The 19,973-nt window shown below is 44.1% G+C and overlaps 1 protein-coding gene across 11 annotated transcripts in view; it reads left to right on the top strand.

Moving 5' to 3' along the window:
* The window catches only part of ARMC9 (armadillo repeat containing 9), a 152,792-nt gene that overhangs the window by 112,757 nt on the left and 20,062 nt on the right, over positions 1 to 19,973 (top strand). For all 11 annotated transcript variants that reach the window (XM_087424698.1, XM_087424701.1, XM_087424702.1 and 8 more), the window contains one exon: positions 9,098 to 9,202. In XM_087424698.1, the coding sequence (XP_087280824.1) occupies positions 9,098 to 9,202 (105 nt within the window). The remainder of the gene's footprint in view (positions 1 to 9,097; positions 9,203 to 19,973) is intronic.

The raw sequence follows: 19,973 nt of genomic DNA, 5'->3' as shown, positions 1-19,973 counted from the left end.
TGATTTCTATCATGTGATTAGTTAATGAACTGGGCTTGTTGTTAGACGAGCTGTCAGTGTCCCAGGATACATTTTGCAAATGGAGAAGTTTAGAATAACTTCTCAGCATCACTATGAGCCCAGGGCCCTGCTTCCATCTGCAGTCCTGGGCACACACTCCAGAAGAAAGCTGCAGAAACGGGAAGGGTCCATTCCACTCAGGGAAATATGCTGATTACACTGCCCGCCTCGTCACCTGGGCCCACCCTTTCTCTCCCGTGTGGACTGTTTTCCCCTTATTTCTACAAAGAGTGAGATTTACAATTCAGTGTTCTGAGTGGTGTCTCAAATTTAAACTGCCGGTAGAAGTCTTATAATTATTTCAAGTGGAAAACACACTCGATACTTTCACTTGTCATATGTAAAACCGCTTGAATACATTCTGCTCTCTGCATTATATCTGTTAAGAATCTAAGTTTTCAAATGCATTTAGTGGTCAACCTTAGTTTTGTTTTCTGGCCAATTGCTTAGAATCTGGTTTGTCTGGAGTATTATATATCTAAAGCCTGCAGTTAAGAATCTTGTAGTGTCATAAGATCACCAAGCTGCTGTGGGGAAGCTTCATAGTAGAACATCTAAATTCATCTCAGCTCAAGTGCCTTTTTTATGAGGCATTCTTAATTTCTTGAAGTAATCAGTTATCACCAGCTCTCCTTTTGGTAATCTGATGCATTCTGGTAAAGTACATAAAGACCAGTAATTTTAGTAAAATTCCTCCCAACAATGGTATGTAAAACCTACCCTAAGGAGGCGTTTATTCTTGAAGCATTTCCTTATCCATGTCCTCCTTACCTCACGTGGGAGATTTCAAAATATGTTTCACTTGGAATGCACGAGTGGCCCAGAAGAGTTGGTGGGTGTGGCTGGTGCCGCGTTTTCACACGGAGTGTTCTGGCGCTGGGGCGTCACCACACTCGGCTGCTTGCGCTTGAGTGAGGCGAGTAAAATTCTTCCCACTTAAACTGGAGGAAACTAATGGAAAGTAGTTCCCTCTCTCCCAGAGAGAATGCTTAAACTATAATTATCATTGAATGTCTCCTCGGTTGGCCCGTTTCAGCAAGTTCCTATACCTCCTCAGTTGTTTTAATACACTTGGCACCAACTGAAAAAGTAGAACAGGTGCCCTGCTATCAGCAAGCATCGTTTTTGGTCGGCTCTCTGCTTACATTTCCCACCGCATCTAGTGGTTTCCTCTGCCTTCGCGAATCTCCCTCTGCGCATAGTTTCCCAAGTGTTGCTGGAAACGGATTGAATAGTATTGAATTCAGTTCTTGCGTCTCTTTGTTAAGTTGCCCTTTCCAGCTCCTTTTACTTTTGCCCTTTACATTCCAGCAGTGCTAACGATGCCTCCATTTCATTTCCACAGAAATTACTGTCTCTTAGGAAGACTATGACAGCACCTTGTTGATATCTATACAGTATATGGCTTTTCAAAATCAGAGAACTTAAGAAGTTTCCTCAGTCAGCAAATCATGATTTTAAAGGAAGCAGGAAGGTGATTTTACTTGCTGGATGGAGAAACTGAGGCACTGGCAAGAATCGCGTCTTTCCAAATTAGAGCCCCAGTACAAAACTATCAATTTAATAATGATTTTCACATCTGTTTTCTTACATTTTGGCATTTTACATGAACATAATATTCTTGAAAGCACCAGTAGTATTTGCCAGCATGTTGCCAACAGAGAAACTCAGCAGAGGAAGCAGATTCCCCAGGTTGTGAGTAGATCAGCTGTGGTGCCCTGGTTCTTTCTCCAGCCCCGCACTCACGTAGGAAACTGCAATTCGAGTTAACTTTTATTAAAGGGTTGTATATATTAGGGACTAAATGCAGAAACTGTCCTGTGTTTTTAGAGGTTAGGGAGAGACTATTGCTCATCAGTGAATTTGACTAGCAAGTACTTTTAGTAAAAAACATCTTCAACTTTTTTTTAACTAAAAACACGAAATGGAATAAGTACTTCAGTGAATCTCTTACTAACTTGTTTTTGAACGAGTTAATAAAGGAAGCTTTAACTTGTGATTGCGAGTGTGTTTGCTGGTTTGTGTATGTACAGGCTGATTTGTAAGTGGATGTCTCACGTATGTACTGCTGTCCAGGGGAAAGAAATACTGTTGCTGGCATGGACTGAGGTCAGCCATTGAGTATTATTCACTGAAATGGAATGTGGACATTTATTTTGTTTCTTAACGTCTCATATGGAATGCGGACATTTGTTTTGTTTCTTAAGGTTTCATATTCCACCCGGGCAGGAAAGTGTTGAATCACCAATACCTTCGTGAAACTGTGATTCCTGTGCCCGTTTCCAGCTGGTGCCTCCAGGACATCGTTCCCTGGAGAAGATGAAATACTAGTCCCCTCTCCAGAGCTCCCTGCCCCTCACTCTGACCACAGAGCCTGCTGCTTTTGTTCACAAGGAGCAGTCATTTCCTAGAATCATCATATAATATACATGCTATTTGGTCACTTAGATATTGGTATTTTAGAAACTAAACTCTAAGCCAAGGCAGCAGTATAAGTCTCACCTGGCAGTCTCAGAGCTGACCTCGGGTAGGGCCTCATAGGCAGTGTTACCCTTAAGGAACCTGGCGTGAAATTTCAGGATGGTGAGTACGCTGGCACTTGGCAGAGCTGCTAACTCAGGCGAAGCAGCAGGAGGAGAAGGCAGCTGCCCTTGCTGGGGGGAGTGAGTCAGGACTAGGGTTAGGTTGACCGTGAACCTGGTGTTGCAGGTAGGACGAGCGTGGGTTCTCCGTTTGTGATCAGACAGGACAGGAAGAGAAAGGGGTGAGGCCGTGTGGGCTCCAGAACGCTGCTGCGGCCTGCCCTTCACTCTCTGCCCCAGGGAGCTCCGTCTCAGCTGGGCACGGGGACCTCGGGGGCCTCAGAAGGCCCCGGGGGGTCCAGCCCATGGCTCTTCAGAAACAGGCTTCTCTACAGGGCCCCAAGTGGCCAGAAAGATGTGGGCAGAAAGGTGCTGTCCCGTGGCCAGAGTCAGACTCCTGGTCAAGGCCAGGCTGTCACTATGGGCTTGTCACTTCTCTCAGGCTAGGTGTCCACACAGACAAAATAGCTATAATGAAAGGAATCTACACGGAGTCACTGTGAGAGTTAGGGTAAAGTGCTACGGAAATGGCAGGTGGGCTCCTCAAGGGTTCTATGATAAGAGGGCATCAAACAAATGCTCTCAACTGTGGGCTGGCGGGAGTCGTGGCTCCTCCACAGCCCCCACCACGAGGAGGACAGCGCTTTGTTAGAAAGGGCCCTGGGTTGGTCAGACCTGCCTCTTAGTCTGCCGGTTCTGGTCTGCCTGTGGGGATCACTGAGAATAAGTGGAATCCCCTTTTCTTAAGACAGCCCCTCCGGGGGTGACAGCGTCTAGTGATGGCAGATGGCCCTGACTGTGTGCTGAAGAGAGCTGGAGAGACAGGACTGCCCCCCCCCCCCCAGCAGCTGCCCTATCCAGAGGCAGTCCACACGGGAATTTGAGCCTTCAGAGCCCTTGGATATGGACTCAGGTAAATCAAATTCACAAAAGACTGGGGTGTCCAGAATGACTACGTATTGGTTTGAAAATGAGGACAGAGTACTCAGGTTTGCTAGAATAAAGCCTTCTCTTCCTGTTGGCAAGTTTAAGGAGCCAAATTACAGGTTTGTTGGGAGGGGAAGGATTGGTTAGATGGTCTCAGGGACTGTTGTCACCAAGGTGTGACAGCCTAGGGCACCCCTCCACCCGGACTGGACCAGCACTTGGACTGCCAGCTTCCTCCAGGGCCCCTCCTTCCCCTTTCTCACTCAGAGCAGGCCAGCTCCCTTCATGTGGACACATTCTTTCTTTAGTTATTACCTCAGTGGGATCTGGCCTGTTTTGTATTGATCTTTGTAGCTTAACCTACAGAGGATGGTGTAATCTCCGCAGTCCTGGCTGAGATGGGAGAGAGGACCACAGGTTCCCTGTTACCATGCACGCTGCTCCGTTGATTGCACACAGGCTTGTGACGTCTCACATATGCTATTATTTTGTCTTTAGCTCTTCTCCCTTTTTTTATATTTGAAAACTTTTTATTTTGAGATAATTGTAGATTCACATGCAGTTGTTAGAAATAATACAGAAAAATCCTGTGTACACTTTACCCAGTTCCATCCAATGGTAATATCTTGCAAAACTATGGTATAATATCACAACTGGGTATTAACATTGATATGTTCAAGATCCAGAATATTTCTATTACAGGAGATCCTTTTGATAGCCACACCCACTTTCCTCCACCCCCGTTTCTTCCTTAACCCCTGGCAATCACTAATCTGTTCTTCATTTCCGTAATTTTGTCATTTCAAGAATGTTATATAAATGGAATCATACAGTATATAACCACTGGGGACTGGCTTTTTTTGCACAACATAACTCACTGGAGAGTCATCCAGGTTTGTGTGTATCCGTAGTTCACGGCATGGATGTACCGCAGTTTGTTTAACCAGTCTCCAATGGAAGGGCATCTGTTTTTTCCAGTTTTGGGTTATTACGAACACAGCTGCTATAAACATTCGTGTACAGATTTTTGTGTGACAGTAAGTTTCATTTCTCTGGGGTAAATGCTCACGAGTGTAATTACTGGTATGTAGTTGCACGTTTAGTTTTTTAAGAAACTGCCAAACCGTTTCCCAGAGCAGCTGTACCAGTATTGCATTCCCCCCAGCAACGTGTGAGTGGTCTAGCTTCTCTGCATCCTCCCCAGGATTTGGCATTTAGCCAGTCTGAGAACTGTGTAGCAATATCTCAGTGTGGTTTTAATTTGCATTTCCCTAATAGCTAATAATGTTAAACATTTTCATGTGCTCGTTTGCCATCCATATATCCTCTTTGGTGAAATGTCTCTTCATGTCTTTTCCCCATTTTCTAATTGGATTGTTTGGGGTTTTTACTGTTGAGTTTTGAGAGTTCTTTATACATTTTTTATATTTTTACACTTTTTATATTTAAGTACATTGTCAGATACGTGGTTTCCAAATATTTTCTATCAATCTGTAGCTTTTCTCTTTATCTTCTTAACAGAGTCTTTCACAGGTAAAAGTCTTTTAAAATGTTGATAAAAACTAGTTTATCAAATTTTTCCTTTTATGGATTGTGCTTTTGGTGTCAAGTGTAAAAACTTTTTGCCTAGCCATGGATCCTGAAGATTTTCTCCTATTTTTTCCAAAAATGTGATTGTTTTACGTGTAAGTCTGTGAACTATTTTGAGTTAATTTTGGTATAAGGCATGAGAATTAGATGGAGATTTTTTTTTCCTATGCATGTCCAGTTGTTCCAGCACCATTTGTTGAAAAGGCAATCTTTCCTCCGTTGAACTGCATCTGCACCTTTGTCAAAAGTCAGTTGGGCGCATTCGTGTAGGTCTGTTTCAAGGTTCTCTCTTCTGTTCCATTGACCTATATGTCTTCCCTCTGCCAATACGACATAGTCTTGATTCCTGTAGCTGTATAATGAGTCTTGAAATTCGGTGGACTAATTCCTCCCACCTTATTCTTCTTTTTCAAAATTGTCTTAGCTATTCTAGTTCCATTGTCCTTTCCATATACGTTTTAGATTAATGTTGTATATATCTACAGAAAAATCTTGCTGAGATTTTGATAGAAATTACATTAAACTCATATATCAATTTGGGGAGAATTGACATCTTAACTGTTTTGAGTCTTGCAATTTATGAACAAAGTATGTCTTTCCATTTATTTAGATCTTCTTTGATTTCTTAGCGTTTTATAGTTCTTAGCATACAAGTCCTGTACATGTTTTGTTAGATTTGCACCTAAGTATTTCTTTTTTTTTATTTTGTGGGCAGTTGTTAATAGTATTGTATTTTTAATTTCAGTGTCTTAAGTTTATTGCTAGTATATAGAAATTGATTTTTGTTTTGTTTATCTTGTATCCTTTGACCTTGCTGGACTCACTTATTCTACAAGTTTTTTAGGGTCAATTCTTTGGGATTTTCTATATAGACAATCATGTCGTCTGCACATAGATACAGTTCTGTTTCTTCCTTTCTGATCTGCGTGCTTTTTATTTCCTTTTTTTGCCTCATTGCTCTGGCTAGAACTTCCAGCTCTATGTTGAATAAGAATGGTGAGACTAGAAATCCTTCCTTTGTTTCCAGTCTTAGGGGGAAAGCATCCAGTCTTTCACCATTAAGTATAATGTTAACTATAGGTTTTTTATAGATGTTCTTTATCAAGTATCCTCCATTCCTATTTTTCTGAGAGTTTGGTTAATGGGTGTTGAATTTTGTCATGCTTTTTCTTCGTCTATTAATATGACCATGTGATTTTTTTTTCTTCATAAGCCTGTTAGTCTTGTGGATTACAGTTATTAAATTTTAAATATTGAACCAGATTTGCGTCACTGGAACAAATCCCACTTGGTCATGGTATATAATTCTTTTAACATATTGATCTGTTGCTCTATTCTTTTTCTTTTTTTGTGTGTGAGGAAGATCAGCCCTGAGCTAACATCCGTGCTAATCCTCCTCTTTTTTTGCTGAGGAAGACCGGGTCTGAGCTAACGTCTATTGCCAATCCCTCCTCCTTTTTTTTGCCCCAAAGCCCAAGTAGATAGTTGTATGTCATAGTTGCACATCCTTCTAGTTGCTGTATGTGGGACACGGCCTCAGCATAGCCGGAGAAGTGGTGGGTCGGTGTGCACCTGGGATCCGAACCCGGGCCGCCAGTACCGGAGCGCACGCACTTAACCACTAAGCCACGGGGCCAGCCAATGTTTATCTATTCTATTTGCTAATATTTTGTTAAGGATTTTTTTTTCCTTTAACCTGATTATTAAGGATTTTTGTGTCTTTATTCGTGGATGATATTTGTCCGTATTTTTCTTTTTATGATACCGTCTTTGTCTGGTTTTGGTACCAGGGTAATACTAGCTTCGTAAAATGAATTAGGAAGTATTCCTTCCTCCTCTGTTTTCTGGAAGATATTGTGTAGAATTGGTGTTACTTCTTCTTTAAAAGTTTAGTAGAATTCTCTAGTGAAACCATGTGTACCCGGAGATTTCTTTTTTGGGACTTTTAAAATTATGAATTCAATTTCCTTAATAGTTACAGGACTGTTCAAGTTATCTATCTCATATTGAGAGGCTTGTGATAGTTTATGTTTTTTATCTAAGCTGTCAGGTTTATGTGTATAGAGTTGTTCATAGTAATTGATGTCTGCAGGGTCTGTAGTGATAGCTCCTGTTTCATTCCTGATATTGGTAATTTGCGTCTTCTATCTTTTTTCTTTGTCAGTCTTGCTAGAGGCTTGACAATTTTATTAGCCTTTTCAAAGAACCAGCTTTTTGTTTTACCAATTTTCTGTATTTTTTTTTTCTGTTTTCCTTTTCATTGATTTCTGCTCTTATTATTTCTTTCCTTTTGCTTGCTTTGGGTTCATTTTGTTCTTTTTCTATGTTCTTGAAACTTTCTGTTTTTTATTTCTTTCACGAATGTTTAATAATTGCTCGTTGAAGCATTTTTGTGATGACTGCTTTAAAATCTATGTCAGGTATTTCTAGCCTCTCTGTTATCTTTTTTGTCTGTGTGTGTGAGGAAGATTAGCCCTGAGCTAACATCTGATGCCAATCCTCCTCTTTTTTTTTTTTTTTGCTGCGGAAGATTGGCCCGGGGCTAACATCCATGCCCATCTTCCTCTACTTTATATGGGACGCTGCCACAGCGTAGCTTGACAAGTGGTATGTCGGTCTGTGCCCAGGATCCAAACCTGTGAACCCTGGGCCACTGTAGTGGAGAGCACAAACTTAACTGCTGTGCCGTCGGGCCGGCCCACCTCTCTGTTATCTTGATGTTGGCAACTATTGATTGTCTCTCTTTGTTCAGTTTAGAGCTGCCTGGTTCCTGGTATGATGACTGATTTTTTATGTAAACCCAGATATTTTGGGTATTATGTTATAAGAGATTTGATCTTATTTAAACTTTCTGTTTTAGCTGGCTTCTTCTGACACTGCTCTGGCAAGGGAGGCAGGGGCTTCTCCTCATTACTGCCAGGCGTGGTGGAAGTCCAGGTTCTACGCTTGGCCTCTGTTGACACCCATTGGTGGTGGGGGGAGGGAGGAGACTCCTCATTACTACAGGGCAAGGGTGGAGTTCTGGATCCCTGCTAGGCCTCCACTAATACCTCCCTGACTGGAAGGGGTAGGAATGCCTCATTACTGTTCCCCACATGGCCTCCCCTGACACCACAGGGACGTGATGGGCTGTGGTGAAAGTCCTGACTCTCCACCAGGCCTTCTGACACCATCCCAGCATGGAGAGGGGGGACATCTCATTACTGCCAAGTGGGGGTGGAAGTCCAGGCTCTCCACGTGGTCTCCACTCTCACGTTGGGGTGGGGGGCCTCGTTACTGCCCAGCAGGGATGGAATTCTCCCTCCCTACCTGGTCTTCTCTGATATCCCCCCAGCTGGGGGTGTTGGGGTGCCTCATTACAGCCTGGTGAGGATAGAAGTCTGGGCTCCCTGAGGCCTTTGCTGGTGTGGTTGGGGGTGGGGCAACAATGTTTTCTGTGGTATTTGGTTATTTTCTATTAAAGTTCTATCGTGCTAGGCTCCCCCCTTTTCTTTTATTTATTTTTCCCCCAAAGCCCCAGTAGATAGTTGTATGTCATAGCTGCATATCCTTCTAGTTGCTGTACGTGGGACACGGCCTCAGCATGGCCGGAGAAGCGGTGCGTCGGTGTGTGCCCGGGATCCGAACCCGGGCCGCCAGCAGTGGAGCGTGCACACTTAACCGCTAAGCCACGGGGCCGGCCCTTTTTTTAATTATTTTTTATTTATTTATTAGGCTCCCCCTTTTCTGGTACTTTGGTGTTTTCCCTTTCATCTTCATGGAGAGGTTATGAGCAGAGAGCAGACTGCTCCTGAGACCCTTGAAATGCAAACCCACAAGTTGCTGTGGTTGAGCTAAGGCCTTCTCATTTCATGGCAGATACCCCCTTGGGGAACCACCCTTCTGGGAACTTGTGGCAGGGGGTCCAGAGCATTCACCCCGTGTCTCCTTGGAAACAGGAGGACCATGACACCATGGAAGCCGATCTGGACAAAGATGAACTGATCCAGCCCCAGCTTGGAGAACTCTCAGGCGAGAAGCTTCTGACCACAGAATACTTGGGAGTAAGTACCATGTGAAGGGGGTGGGGTCCTGAACTAGAAAGGAGAGATGCACCATTGACGGATTTAGCATTTGCAATAACACAAAAGGGTTTGGTTTGGTCTGTTACCATGCTGTGTTTATGAGAAGTTCCATGTTAGCCAGTTGCTTCCAGTGGCCATGAAGTGCCCTCTGGCCCTCACTACCTGTCACAAATAGTCCTGCTGGTAAACAGAAGAGGGATTAGAATATAACTAAAAGGCACATGCCAGAAGCCTTTGTAGTATCTGAGGATATGTCCATCCTTAAGAGTAATCATCTACTTGTCCAACTTCTTAATCTGTGGGTGCCTTATTTGTTAGAAGGGAAGACTGTGGTCGATTGGAAGCCCTCACCACGCAGGTGGTGGCTGAAACACTCCGGGCAGATGAGGCTGCCCACTGAAGCGGAGAGTGGAGAGAGAGAGGAGCTGAGGACAGGGGGTCGTACCAGCATGTCAGGAGTGAGGGAAAGAAGAGGGGCCCCCAAGAAGGACAGAAAGTGAGCAGTCAGAGAAGCTTGAGGAGAACCAGGAGGATGCTGTGCCATGGAAACAGAAGGGAGGAGTGTTTCAGGATCACTGAGTGATCAATCCAAGCATCCGAGAAGCCTGTGGAGTCACACGGCTGTGATGGGGCCAGAGTCCGAACTCTGAGGACTCCCCAGGGACTCTTATGCTCAGCCAGCTCCAGGAGCCATTGGTTACCACCCACCAGCTAAATAGGGAAGGGCACAAGTCAGGAGGAGTTGCCGACGGGCCAGGAGAGGATGGCAGTGTCAAGGGCCCGCAGGTGTCTCATGACACCTTGATCAGAGAGCAGGTGGGGTCCGCAGGTGAGATGCTGGAGTGTAAGGTTTCTGAAGGGAGGAGCAATCGCAAGGGATGAGGGCCAATCCAGACTGAAGCCCTGTGACGGACAGCTGAGCTCATAGAGGTGAAGGCCATTGGCATTAAAAGGAGCTCCTGGAATTCGGAGCTGGTGGTTGACTGGGTCAGTTACATGGACCTTGAAATCTCCTCGAATTAGGCAGGTTGGTGTTGGAGCAGAAGGCTTGGAGCCAGTCAACACTTGGCTGGCAAAGACAGTGACTCAGGAAGGAAAAGGATGGTGGGTGCAGGTGGCCTGAGCCTTTATAGGAGCAGGTAGAAGCTGAAAGCGCCTGTCCCTCATTGCTGCCCCTAGGCCAGGCCCTCATCACCTCATCCTGGGCACTAGGTTTCCTGTCACCTGGCCCCAGTCTTCCTCATTGTCAAGGAATTTCCAGGAGCCCCAGGCTGGAATGCAGTACATGCTGATGGAACCTGAGGCTGGAGGACATCCAGCCAGAGCACGGGGGCTCTATAGGCGAAGGCTGTGGGTTTTACTCTGCATGAGCTGGGAAATTATTGGAGGGCGGAGAGCAGTTTGCCTTATGTGTTAATATATCAACTTCCATTTTCACTCTCGCTGCTTTATGGAGGATAGACTGGAGAGGCAGGAGTGAAAGGGGAGTGACTGAAGGGGGCTGAGGGTGGGGCAAGGTCTGCTGGGCTATAGCCCTCCCTGTTTTCAGACTGTCTTGAGGATCAAAGGAATCTGATTGACTGTGGAGGCTCTGTGTATATTGGGTCAGGTGGGGAGTGCTCGAGAAAGGCTGGAGGTGAGGCAATCCAGGTTCCAAGTTGTTGATGGAAGTCTTGAGCCTTGACTGGGCCGATGTCTCCCGATGTTTCCCTGACTGGTTTGTCAGGGAAAGACTGAGCTCCATTTGGAGGAGGGAGCATTTTTAAAAGCAAGACCCTCCTGCTCTCATGGGCAAGTTATGAGGAAAACAGAGGAGGCTAATTGGTGGGGCTTCTTTGGAAAGTGGTGGCGTAGCTGTCGAGAACATGGCCCTGCGCTGTTGGGACTTTCCCACAGACACAGCCACACAAGCATACGAGTGTCAGCAAGGATGTTCATGTCACTTTGTCCAAGGGAAACCTGGATACAGCCCCTCGGCTAAGTAACTTACAGCATGTCTGCACAATGAAATGCTGTGCGTGAGATCTTATATTGATGTGTTGAAGATTTTTAACAACAACGAAAAAACCCAAGTTGCAGAACATGCTGGGGCTACCAGTTTAATCATGCAGACTAGTGAGATGCAAAGGGACAGAGCTTTCTAATCCACATCCACCAATAACCTGGTTTAATGGTGTCTAGAAATGCTGTCATTTTACCATAGCATGCAGTTCTAAATCTCCTTAAGGTATATGCACTGTCCTTTCACCAGAAGGAAGTCTTTTGAATCCAGCAGAAAAGTTCTACACGTGCTTGCTTATCTCGTTGGTGTCAGTTACTTTTTGTGTGTGTGTGTGTGAGGAAGATCAGCCCTGAGCTAACATCCGTGCTAATCCTCCTCATTTTGCTGAGGAAGACCGGCCCTGGGCTAACATCCGTTGCCAGTCCTCCTCCTTTTTTTTTGCCCCAGAGCCCCAGTAGATAGTTGTATGTCATAGTTGCACATCCTTCTAGTTGCTGTATGTGGGACGCGGCCTCAGCATGGCCGGAGAAGCGGTGCGTTGGTGCACACCCAGGATCCGAACCCGGACCGCCAGTAGCGGAGCACACACACCTAACCGCTAAGCCACGGGGCTGGCCCGGCGTCAGTTACTTTTTGGTGGAGATGTGAGTAGTAAGAATGAAGTACAGAAGGAATTTGTTGTATAGATGTGAAGACCAAGTGCATTAGCTTCCAAGAGCTGCAGTAACAAATTACCGTAAACTGGGTGGCTTAAAACAACAGAAATTTATTCCCTCACAGTTCTGAAGGCCACAAGTCCAAAATCAAGCTGTCAGCACAGCCATACTCCCTCCAGAGGCTCTAGGGGAGAATCTTGCTCATTATTCCAGCTTCTGGTGGCTCCAGGTGTGCCTTGGCTTGTGGCCGTATACAACTCCACACTCTGCCTCCGTCTCCACATGGCCTTCTCCTCTTCTCTCTATATTCTCTTTTGTCTCTTATAAGGACACTTGTCATTGGATTTAGGATAATCTAGGATGATCTCTTCATCTCAAGATCCTTAACTTAATTACATCTGCAAAGACTATTTTTCCAAATAAGCTCACATTCGCGGGTTCTAGGGGTTAGCACATGGACATAGCTATTGGGGGCCCACTACAACACCCTGCACATAGGATCTCACAGTAGAAACATTTTAAAATTTTATTAGAAGACTTAATGTTGAGCAGTAAGCACTGAGGTTGTATGTACACTCCCAGTTTTGCTGTCTCGGTGCCTTAGTCATCCTAAGCTGCCCTCTGACACCCTGTCTTGATTTGAAATCGACAGCCTGCCAGCCTCTGTGTGCTGGGCCAGTGATTTCAAAAGAAGGGTCTTACTTCCACGCTTTTACGTCTAGTGGTGCACCCCAGGGCTTTAAGCTCCTATCTTCATAACTGCTTGTGCCAAACGAGGGAACCTGCAAAAGATGGAAGGCATTTCATTGGGGAATACATGCCCCAAAATAATGATTCATGCCTCCCAGTCTGATGTACTAGGGAGATTATAGATTTTTCGGGATCAGTCAGAAGATGTTGACTTTTTGAAACACTGTGTCATAAAATTGTATTCAGAAAGTTTTTATTGAACCTGTACCATTTGCCTAACACACAGCAGAATGCTGAAAAATGTTAAGACATAGCTGTTACCTTTGAGAAGCTTATGAAAGAAGATACAGAGGAGATAAAACTGTGGTACTGATGAGGGATGTAGATAACAGCGAGAAGTGGTTAGTGGGTTAGCAGATATTTCCTGCCATGTCAGAGCTAGCCCAGGGTTTCTCAAAGTCCCAGACCACCAAATGGAGTTAAAAATAGTCTAGGCCCCACCCCAGACCTTACCATAATCCCAGGAATGGGTTATTGTTCACACCAGTGATTAAAAACTACTAGCTGGGGTGAGGGTGGAGATGCAATGGGGGCAGCCCACCAGGTGTTCAAGGATGGGAAGAAGCCCTTCCCAGGATTCCTGGACCCAGTAGCTGGTTCCTGCAGGGCGTTTTCAGCCACCTCTTTCCCTGCCAGGCCACACTGCCAGTTCTTGCCCTGCCACGTGCAAGCACACAGCTCCTGTGCACTGCAGAGCCCTGGCCACCAAAATGCTCAAGACCCCGGAGAACTCAGAAAGCTTGCGCCAGGAGAACTGTTCCAAAGCTGGCGTGAGAGTGGGGGTGGTCACAGCAGATGTGTTGCTTACTCATCGTTCTGGTGAAAAGCAGCATGCGTGGCTCTTCTTTAGGCCATGATCATCAGCGGGTTGAGACTGATGGTTTGCTGACTTCTTCTCCTGGCTTGCTCATTTCTGTATTTTCTTAGTATCATCCATACTGTGCTGAATAATCATTTAATTCTCCCTGAAAAGAACACCCTGATTTACTTAGATTTCTTCATCGCCTTGGTTAAAGGGGTGTAGATATTTGTCATAGAATCTCAGTTTTTTGTTTTTAGTTTGAAGTTTAAACTTATTGTTCATTACCTTTAACAACAGTGATAGGCATGTCTCTTTTTTTTTTTGGTTTTTTTTTTTTTTTAATTTTTTGTTTATTGCAGTAACATTGGTTTATAACATTGTATAAATTTCAGGTGTACATCATTATACTTCTATTTCTGCATAGATTACATCATGTTCACCACCCAAATACTAATTACAACCCAGCACCACACACATGTGCTGAATTAGCCCTTTCGCTCTCCTCCCTCCCCCCTTCCCCTCTGGTAACCACCAATCCAATCTCTGTCTCTATGTGTTTGTTTATTGTTGTTATTATCTACTACTTAATGAAGGAAATCATATGGTATTTGACCTTCTCCCTCTGACTTATTTCACTTTGCATAATATCCTCAATGTCCTTCCATGTTGTCACAAATGGCTGGATTTCATCGTTTCTTATGGCTGAGTAGTGTTCCATTGTGTATATATACCACATCTTCTTTATCCATTCGTCCCTTGATGGGCACTTAGGTTGCTTCTAAGTCTTGGCTATTGTGAATAACGCTGCAATGAACACAGGGATGCATGTATCTTTACGCATTGGTGTTTTCAAGTTCTTTGGATAAATACCCAGCAGTGGAATAGCTGGATCATATGGTAGTTCTATCCTTGATTTCTTGAGGAATCTCCATACTGTTTTCCATAGTGGCTGCACCAGTTTAGTTCGGCACGTGCTGCCTGCTTCTCACATCTGATTCCATTTCATTTAATCCTCCCAGCACCTATGGGGTAAATTCTGCTCGCATCGCATCGTATATATGAGGAAGCTGAGGCTGAGGAAGGTTAAGTAACTGAGTGTTACTGGAGTCTGCTTGCCCTTTACCACTAAGCTGTGCCGCCTTCCGGAAGAGCTGTCAGTTTTCCAGGGAATTGAATTCTGTATTTGAAAGTTTAGAGAACTCTGATGCTGTGAAATATTCATGATTACTATGTGGTCTGATTTTTGAACATAGGCTCAGTTTCAGGGGAATGCCTATTGTAAATGCTAATTGCTCCCTTTCCACCCTTGCTTTCCCCTTCTGTCAAAGGAAGACCCAAATTCACTTAGTTTTCCAGAAGTCGCCCAAAGGGCTGGTTGAAGCGCAGGGTTCTGGCTGCCTCCTGAGGATCTGAGTGTGTGGAGGTGCCCGGGAACCTGCATCTCTATTAGGCCCCTCAGTGGTTCTGAAGCCAGAGTGTGGGCCATGGAAACATTGCCACTTGTGCAGAACTCAGGCTTAAGAGGCCCTCTGCAGGGGGAATGGGCGCAGCTGGCCCGGGGGCGCGGCCGAGCCCCTCGGAGACGGGGGCGGGCCCCAGGACCCCCTGTCCTGCTGCCCTGGGTGGGGCAGAAGCCAGAGGCGCTTGCAGCTGCCCTGTTGTGCTCATAGCAAAAACCAAAACCAGAGAAGGAAGGGCCTCAGTTTCTAATTTTTGCTTTTAGATTTTTTAATTTATCTCCACTTTGGGGCTTTTTCTAATCACTTTTCGATCAGTTATTCCTGTTCTGCCTGACTCCAGTGGTTGAAGGGTCAGTTCCCCCTACATATTAGGGGGTTAGATGAAAACACAACCAAACAAGCAGAGGAAAAATCCCAAACCCCCAAATATTTCAAATCCTTTTCTTTTTCAATTTACTTCTTATATTCTTTTTTATAATTACAAAGGAAATATATGCTTATTACTGAAAAGTCAAAAGTAAGCAGAGCATAAGCAACAACCTAATAGTCCTGCCTCCCAGAGGTACCCACTGCTCCCTCATTAACCTCCCTTTATCTCTGTCCCTTATCGCTCCCGGATCAGCTGGGATTGGGCCCAGCTGCAAATAGCAGAGAATCCTGGTTTATCACCCTGCTGATAACACTGGGAACATCAGACCCCAGGCTCTTTCCTGCCTTCCCTCACCTGCCTGTCAGGAAGAAGGGAAGATCCAGCTTTTGTGGGACCTCCAGCTTGCAGAGTTTTGCAGGCCTTCTTTAAAATAAAGGAATACAAAGTTAGGTATAAAAGTTGAGTGCTTAATTTAGAATGAGAATGAGAAAATAAATCACAGTCAAATTCAAATTTTAAGAACTGACAGATACCACAAACAGAAAATAATGTTTTTATTAACTAGCTGCGTGGCACACCTCATAGTTTTTTTTCCGTATATTTTTTAAGTCCTTTGATTGCCTCTACATATTACATATATGACAATGAGTCTGTAAGGTTTCCTAGAGAGAGAGAAAAGAAAATGAGTCAGTCCTTCCTGTGACATATTTGATCAAATTTTACTTCTTATTACTGATAGATTAGAAGACTTTCTTTCGGCCTCACATTTAGTTTTTGGTAGTGCTGTGTAAATTTTTAGGGTGGTTGTTAAATTTGAGAAAATCTTCCTCAAGTTTCTTCTATAAAGAAACTGTAAGATTCGGGGACATTTCACATTTTCTTGCGTGCATAGGGAAGGCCTAGAAGGCATTCCTACATCAGGACAGCTAGGCATTGTTTGGCCATGCACAGAAGTGACTGGGCATCATATAAATATATGCCACTAAACCCAAATTAAATGTCACCTGCACTCAGCGTCCTCTTAGCTAAATCCCAGATTGCCTTTGGCCGTTCCAGCACCACGCCACCAACGTGAGAGGAAGTGGGTCAAGGGAAGTCAGAGTAGAGAGAAACAGCAGAAGGGAAGTAAGAGTAGAAATAGCAGTATTAAGTGATTGCAGTCAAAATGTCCTACTTTTGCAAATTTTACAAGAACATATGACCCTGTGAACACATTGCTAGGGCCCCTTCCAGGGCCTTGAAGCTTCAGTTTCATTAGCTTCATGGTAGTTCTGCCTCAGTGCATCAGCCCTTCATTCACTTGCTTGTGGCCTGTTGGTCATAAGATGACGGAGGCAGCTCCTGGCACAAATCCGTGATCAAGTCAGGAAGAAGGCCAAACATGGAGGCCAGCCAGATCCACCCCTCTTCAGTGCTTTTCCTGAAGCTCGATCGGGTGACCTCCACTTACTTCTTACTGGTCAGAACTGGGTCACATGGCCCCTAGCTGCAAGGGAGTCTGGGAAGGTGGGTATTTTTAAGTAGACACATTTCTGTGCCAACGAAGACCAATTTCTGTTGGTCAAGAAAGAGAGAATGAATATTGAATAGACAGCTCACAGTGTCTGCTTTAGCTTCTGGGTAATTTTCTGTGTGGAGAGAGAGAGAGAGAGAGAGAGAGAGAGAATACCTGTATTTTCTTATAAAAATTCGTACTGCTTTATACCATGTCATAATTTCTTTAGGTGGTTCACCAATACTCAAAAACTAGTAAATGAGAAATATATTTTTTACCTAAATTGACATGTGTTGACCATCTTTTACTACTGAATGAGTTACATTCAGCTAAATCATATGCTGCTTTTTTTTAGTTGTGGTTAAATATGCTGCATTGTTTTAGTAGCAGAACCTTCTTTCAAACAGAATCTCCATGTGCAGCACAGATGGAAGCTGAGTCCCTCTGGGTGCGTAAGAGGGTTGCCAGGAGCGCTTTCTCTTCTCTCTCCCAACAACCCTGGAGACATGTCTGCAGAACTCAGTGTGGGCAGCAGGTTGTGGGACTAGATACCCTTTAAGATCTTTCCAGCCGCAAAAGGCACCTTTGCACCTGAGGGGCCTGTGGAGGGGCCTGGAGGCCTTGGGGGCCGCTCTGTGGCTCACCCTGCAAGCACAGCGGGTTGTCGAGTGAACAGGAAACAGGCCCTCGGGAAAGCGGCTGCTCGGAAGCGCTGGGCATGCCAAACCCTCCTCACCGAGGACCTTTCCTCGAGCATTCTGATAACAGACCAGACAGTTCTGGCCCTCATCCATTGGAGAGGACAAATACCACCCACCTTAAATTATTTCTTAGGCCTATGAAGCTTTAAGGAGATGGTATGAGTTTTCCAAAGGCTGAAACACTCTCAAATATAAGTGATATGTTCTCTCTCCTCTAGGAAGGCGTTGGGAGGGGTGGGCTCGGAAGGACAGTGGAGTGGGGGAGGAGGCGGCAGAGGGCTAGCAGCAGACTCGAGAGAACCCACATATTCGCTGTCTCCCCTTTTCCAGTAGCTTAAGACTGAGCCATCTGTGGAAAGACCCAAGTGTTCTGACTAGCATAGTGGAGGGGGAAAGAGAAGGCATGAGTGGTCCTACGGTACTGTTGAAAATTGGACTTAAGGGGCCTGCTCTGGTGATGAGGGTGGGCTTGTAAATTTGACCCTAGATACTAGATGGGGACAGTGTGACAGAAGAGAAGTCAGAGTAGAAGCCGACAGCAAGATTGATTGCAGATAAAAGAGCCTTCTTTTGCAAATTTCACAAGAGATATAGTGGGAGATGGAACTGCATTTTAGTTCTTATTTGGAAAGCTTAATTATGTTCCATTTCTTCCAAGAGGGTAGAAGACCCCCCTTCCCTCTCCTTCTGTCTCTTTCTCCTTTTTTTATTTTTATTTTTTTTGTGAGGAAGATCGGCCCTGAGCTAACATCTGCCAATCCTCCTCTTTTTGCTGAGGAAGACTGGCCCTGGGCTAACATCTGTGCCCATCCTCCTCTGCTTTATATGGGAAGCCGCCACAGCATGGCTTCACAAGCGGTACGTCAGTGCGCGCCCGGGATCCGAACCGCAGGCCGCCACAACGGAGCACACGCACTTAACCGATACACCACCTGGCCGGCCCCTGTCTCTTACTCCTTTGCACTCCTTCCACCCACCCCACCCCCCAGACTCCCCTAGCGGGTGGCTGTCCCCACAGCACAGGTGAGAACTATTGTTTCCCGCAGGAAACTGGTCCTTTTTATCTTCTCCCTGCCTCAAATACTATATAAACCCAAATAACTTTTCAGCAAAAATCAAGAAATCAAAGATGTAATTCCAATTTTAAAAAAATTTTCTGTTTTTTCTTTTTTACTTTTTATTTTGAAATAATTATAGATTCACAGGAAGTTGAAAAAGTAGTACAGAGAGGTCCTATGCCCCCGTTTCCCCAGTGGTACCATCTTATGTAACTCATGTCTTATGTAACCGTCTTACATGGCACAGTATCAAACTAGGAAATGGATGTTGGTGCAATCCACAGACTTTATTCCGGTTTCACCAGTTTTACAGTGATTTCTTTTTTAAGCAATTTTTCTTAATTTTTAACGTAATATAACCACATTACAGAAAACTTGGAAAATAGAAAAATTTTTCTTGGTTCTACTATCCTATGTAGCCACTGAATCATTTCAGTGTTCATTTCCTTCCAGTCTTTTTGTGTATCTTTAGCATAATTGAGAGCATCATGTGTGTACAGTATTATAACCTGACTTTTACCTGATGTTTTAAATAAACTTTTTTTCATAACCTAGTCTTTATCGTTGTAAATGGCCATATAATGTTTCAAATGAAAATGCCATATTTTACTTCATTATTCCCATATTACTGGACAGTTAGATTATTCTAGTCTTACTCTATAATAATTTTGTAGCAAACAACTTTATTTAACATTTTCCATATTTTAGATTCTTTCACTAGGATTTACACCCAAGGATATGAACATTTTTACAACTCTTGATATAAAATGCCAAAGTACTTTCCAAAAGAGCTGTCTCACATTTCCATGCCCTCATGTTTTAAACTAGTGCCAGCAGTGGAAGGGATCATTTCTCTAATTGTCCCTCATTTAATAATTGAAGAATGACGAGTTTTTTGTAAAGTTGTGGTTTCTAATTACTTATAAAGTTGATCATTTTTTCTCCTTTTACTGGTGATATTTTCTGTTTTGTGACTTGGCTGTTTGAATTCTTTGCCCAATTATCTATTTACTGTTTTACTTATTGATGTGTAAGAGCTCTTTATCTAATGAACATTTTAACCTTTAATCTGTTAAATTTACTGCACTATTTCTTCCCAGTCTGTTGTTTACCTGTTAATGTGGCTTGTCTTTAATATACTATATGTGGAAATGTTAATTTTTTTATGAACCCAAATCTGCCTGTCTGTTCTTCCTTCTCACTTTCAAAAGTCAATCCTCTCCCGAAATGTGATAAGTTACTGTATTCGACTATTTTCTTCTTTTTTCCAGGGTTTGTTTTTTTTCTGTTTTAAGTTTATACTGCTAAATGGATGATATGCAAGCCTAAAGGGATTTTCCCCAAAAATTGCTGTGTATCTAAGCAATCTGTGTCGTGGTCCTTCCCCATTTATTTGCAAAGCTTCTTCCTACTATACATTAATTTGTTAAATGTAGTCAGTTCTACCTCCAGGCCA

This window comes from Ceratotherium simum, chromosome 37 (genome assembly GCF_057802395.1).
Source record: "Ceratotherium simum simum isolate JZ-2026a chromosome 37, ASM5780239v1, whole genome shotgun sequence".
Classification (NCBI taxonomy): Eukaryota; Metazoa; Chordata; class Mammalia; order Perissodactyla; family Rhinocerotidae; genus Ceratotherium; species Ceratotherium simum.
Note: the sequence above shows the minus strand (reverse complement) of the source record. Positions and strands in the feature narration are given on the sequence as shown.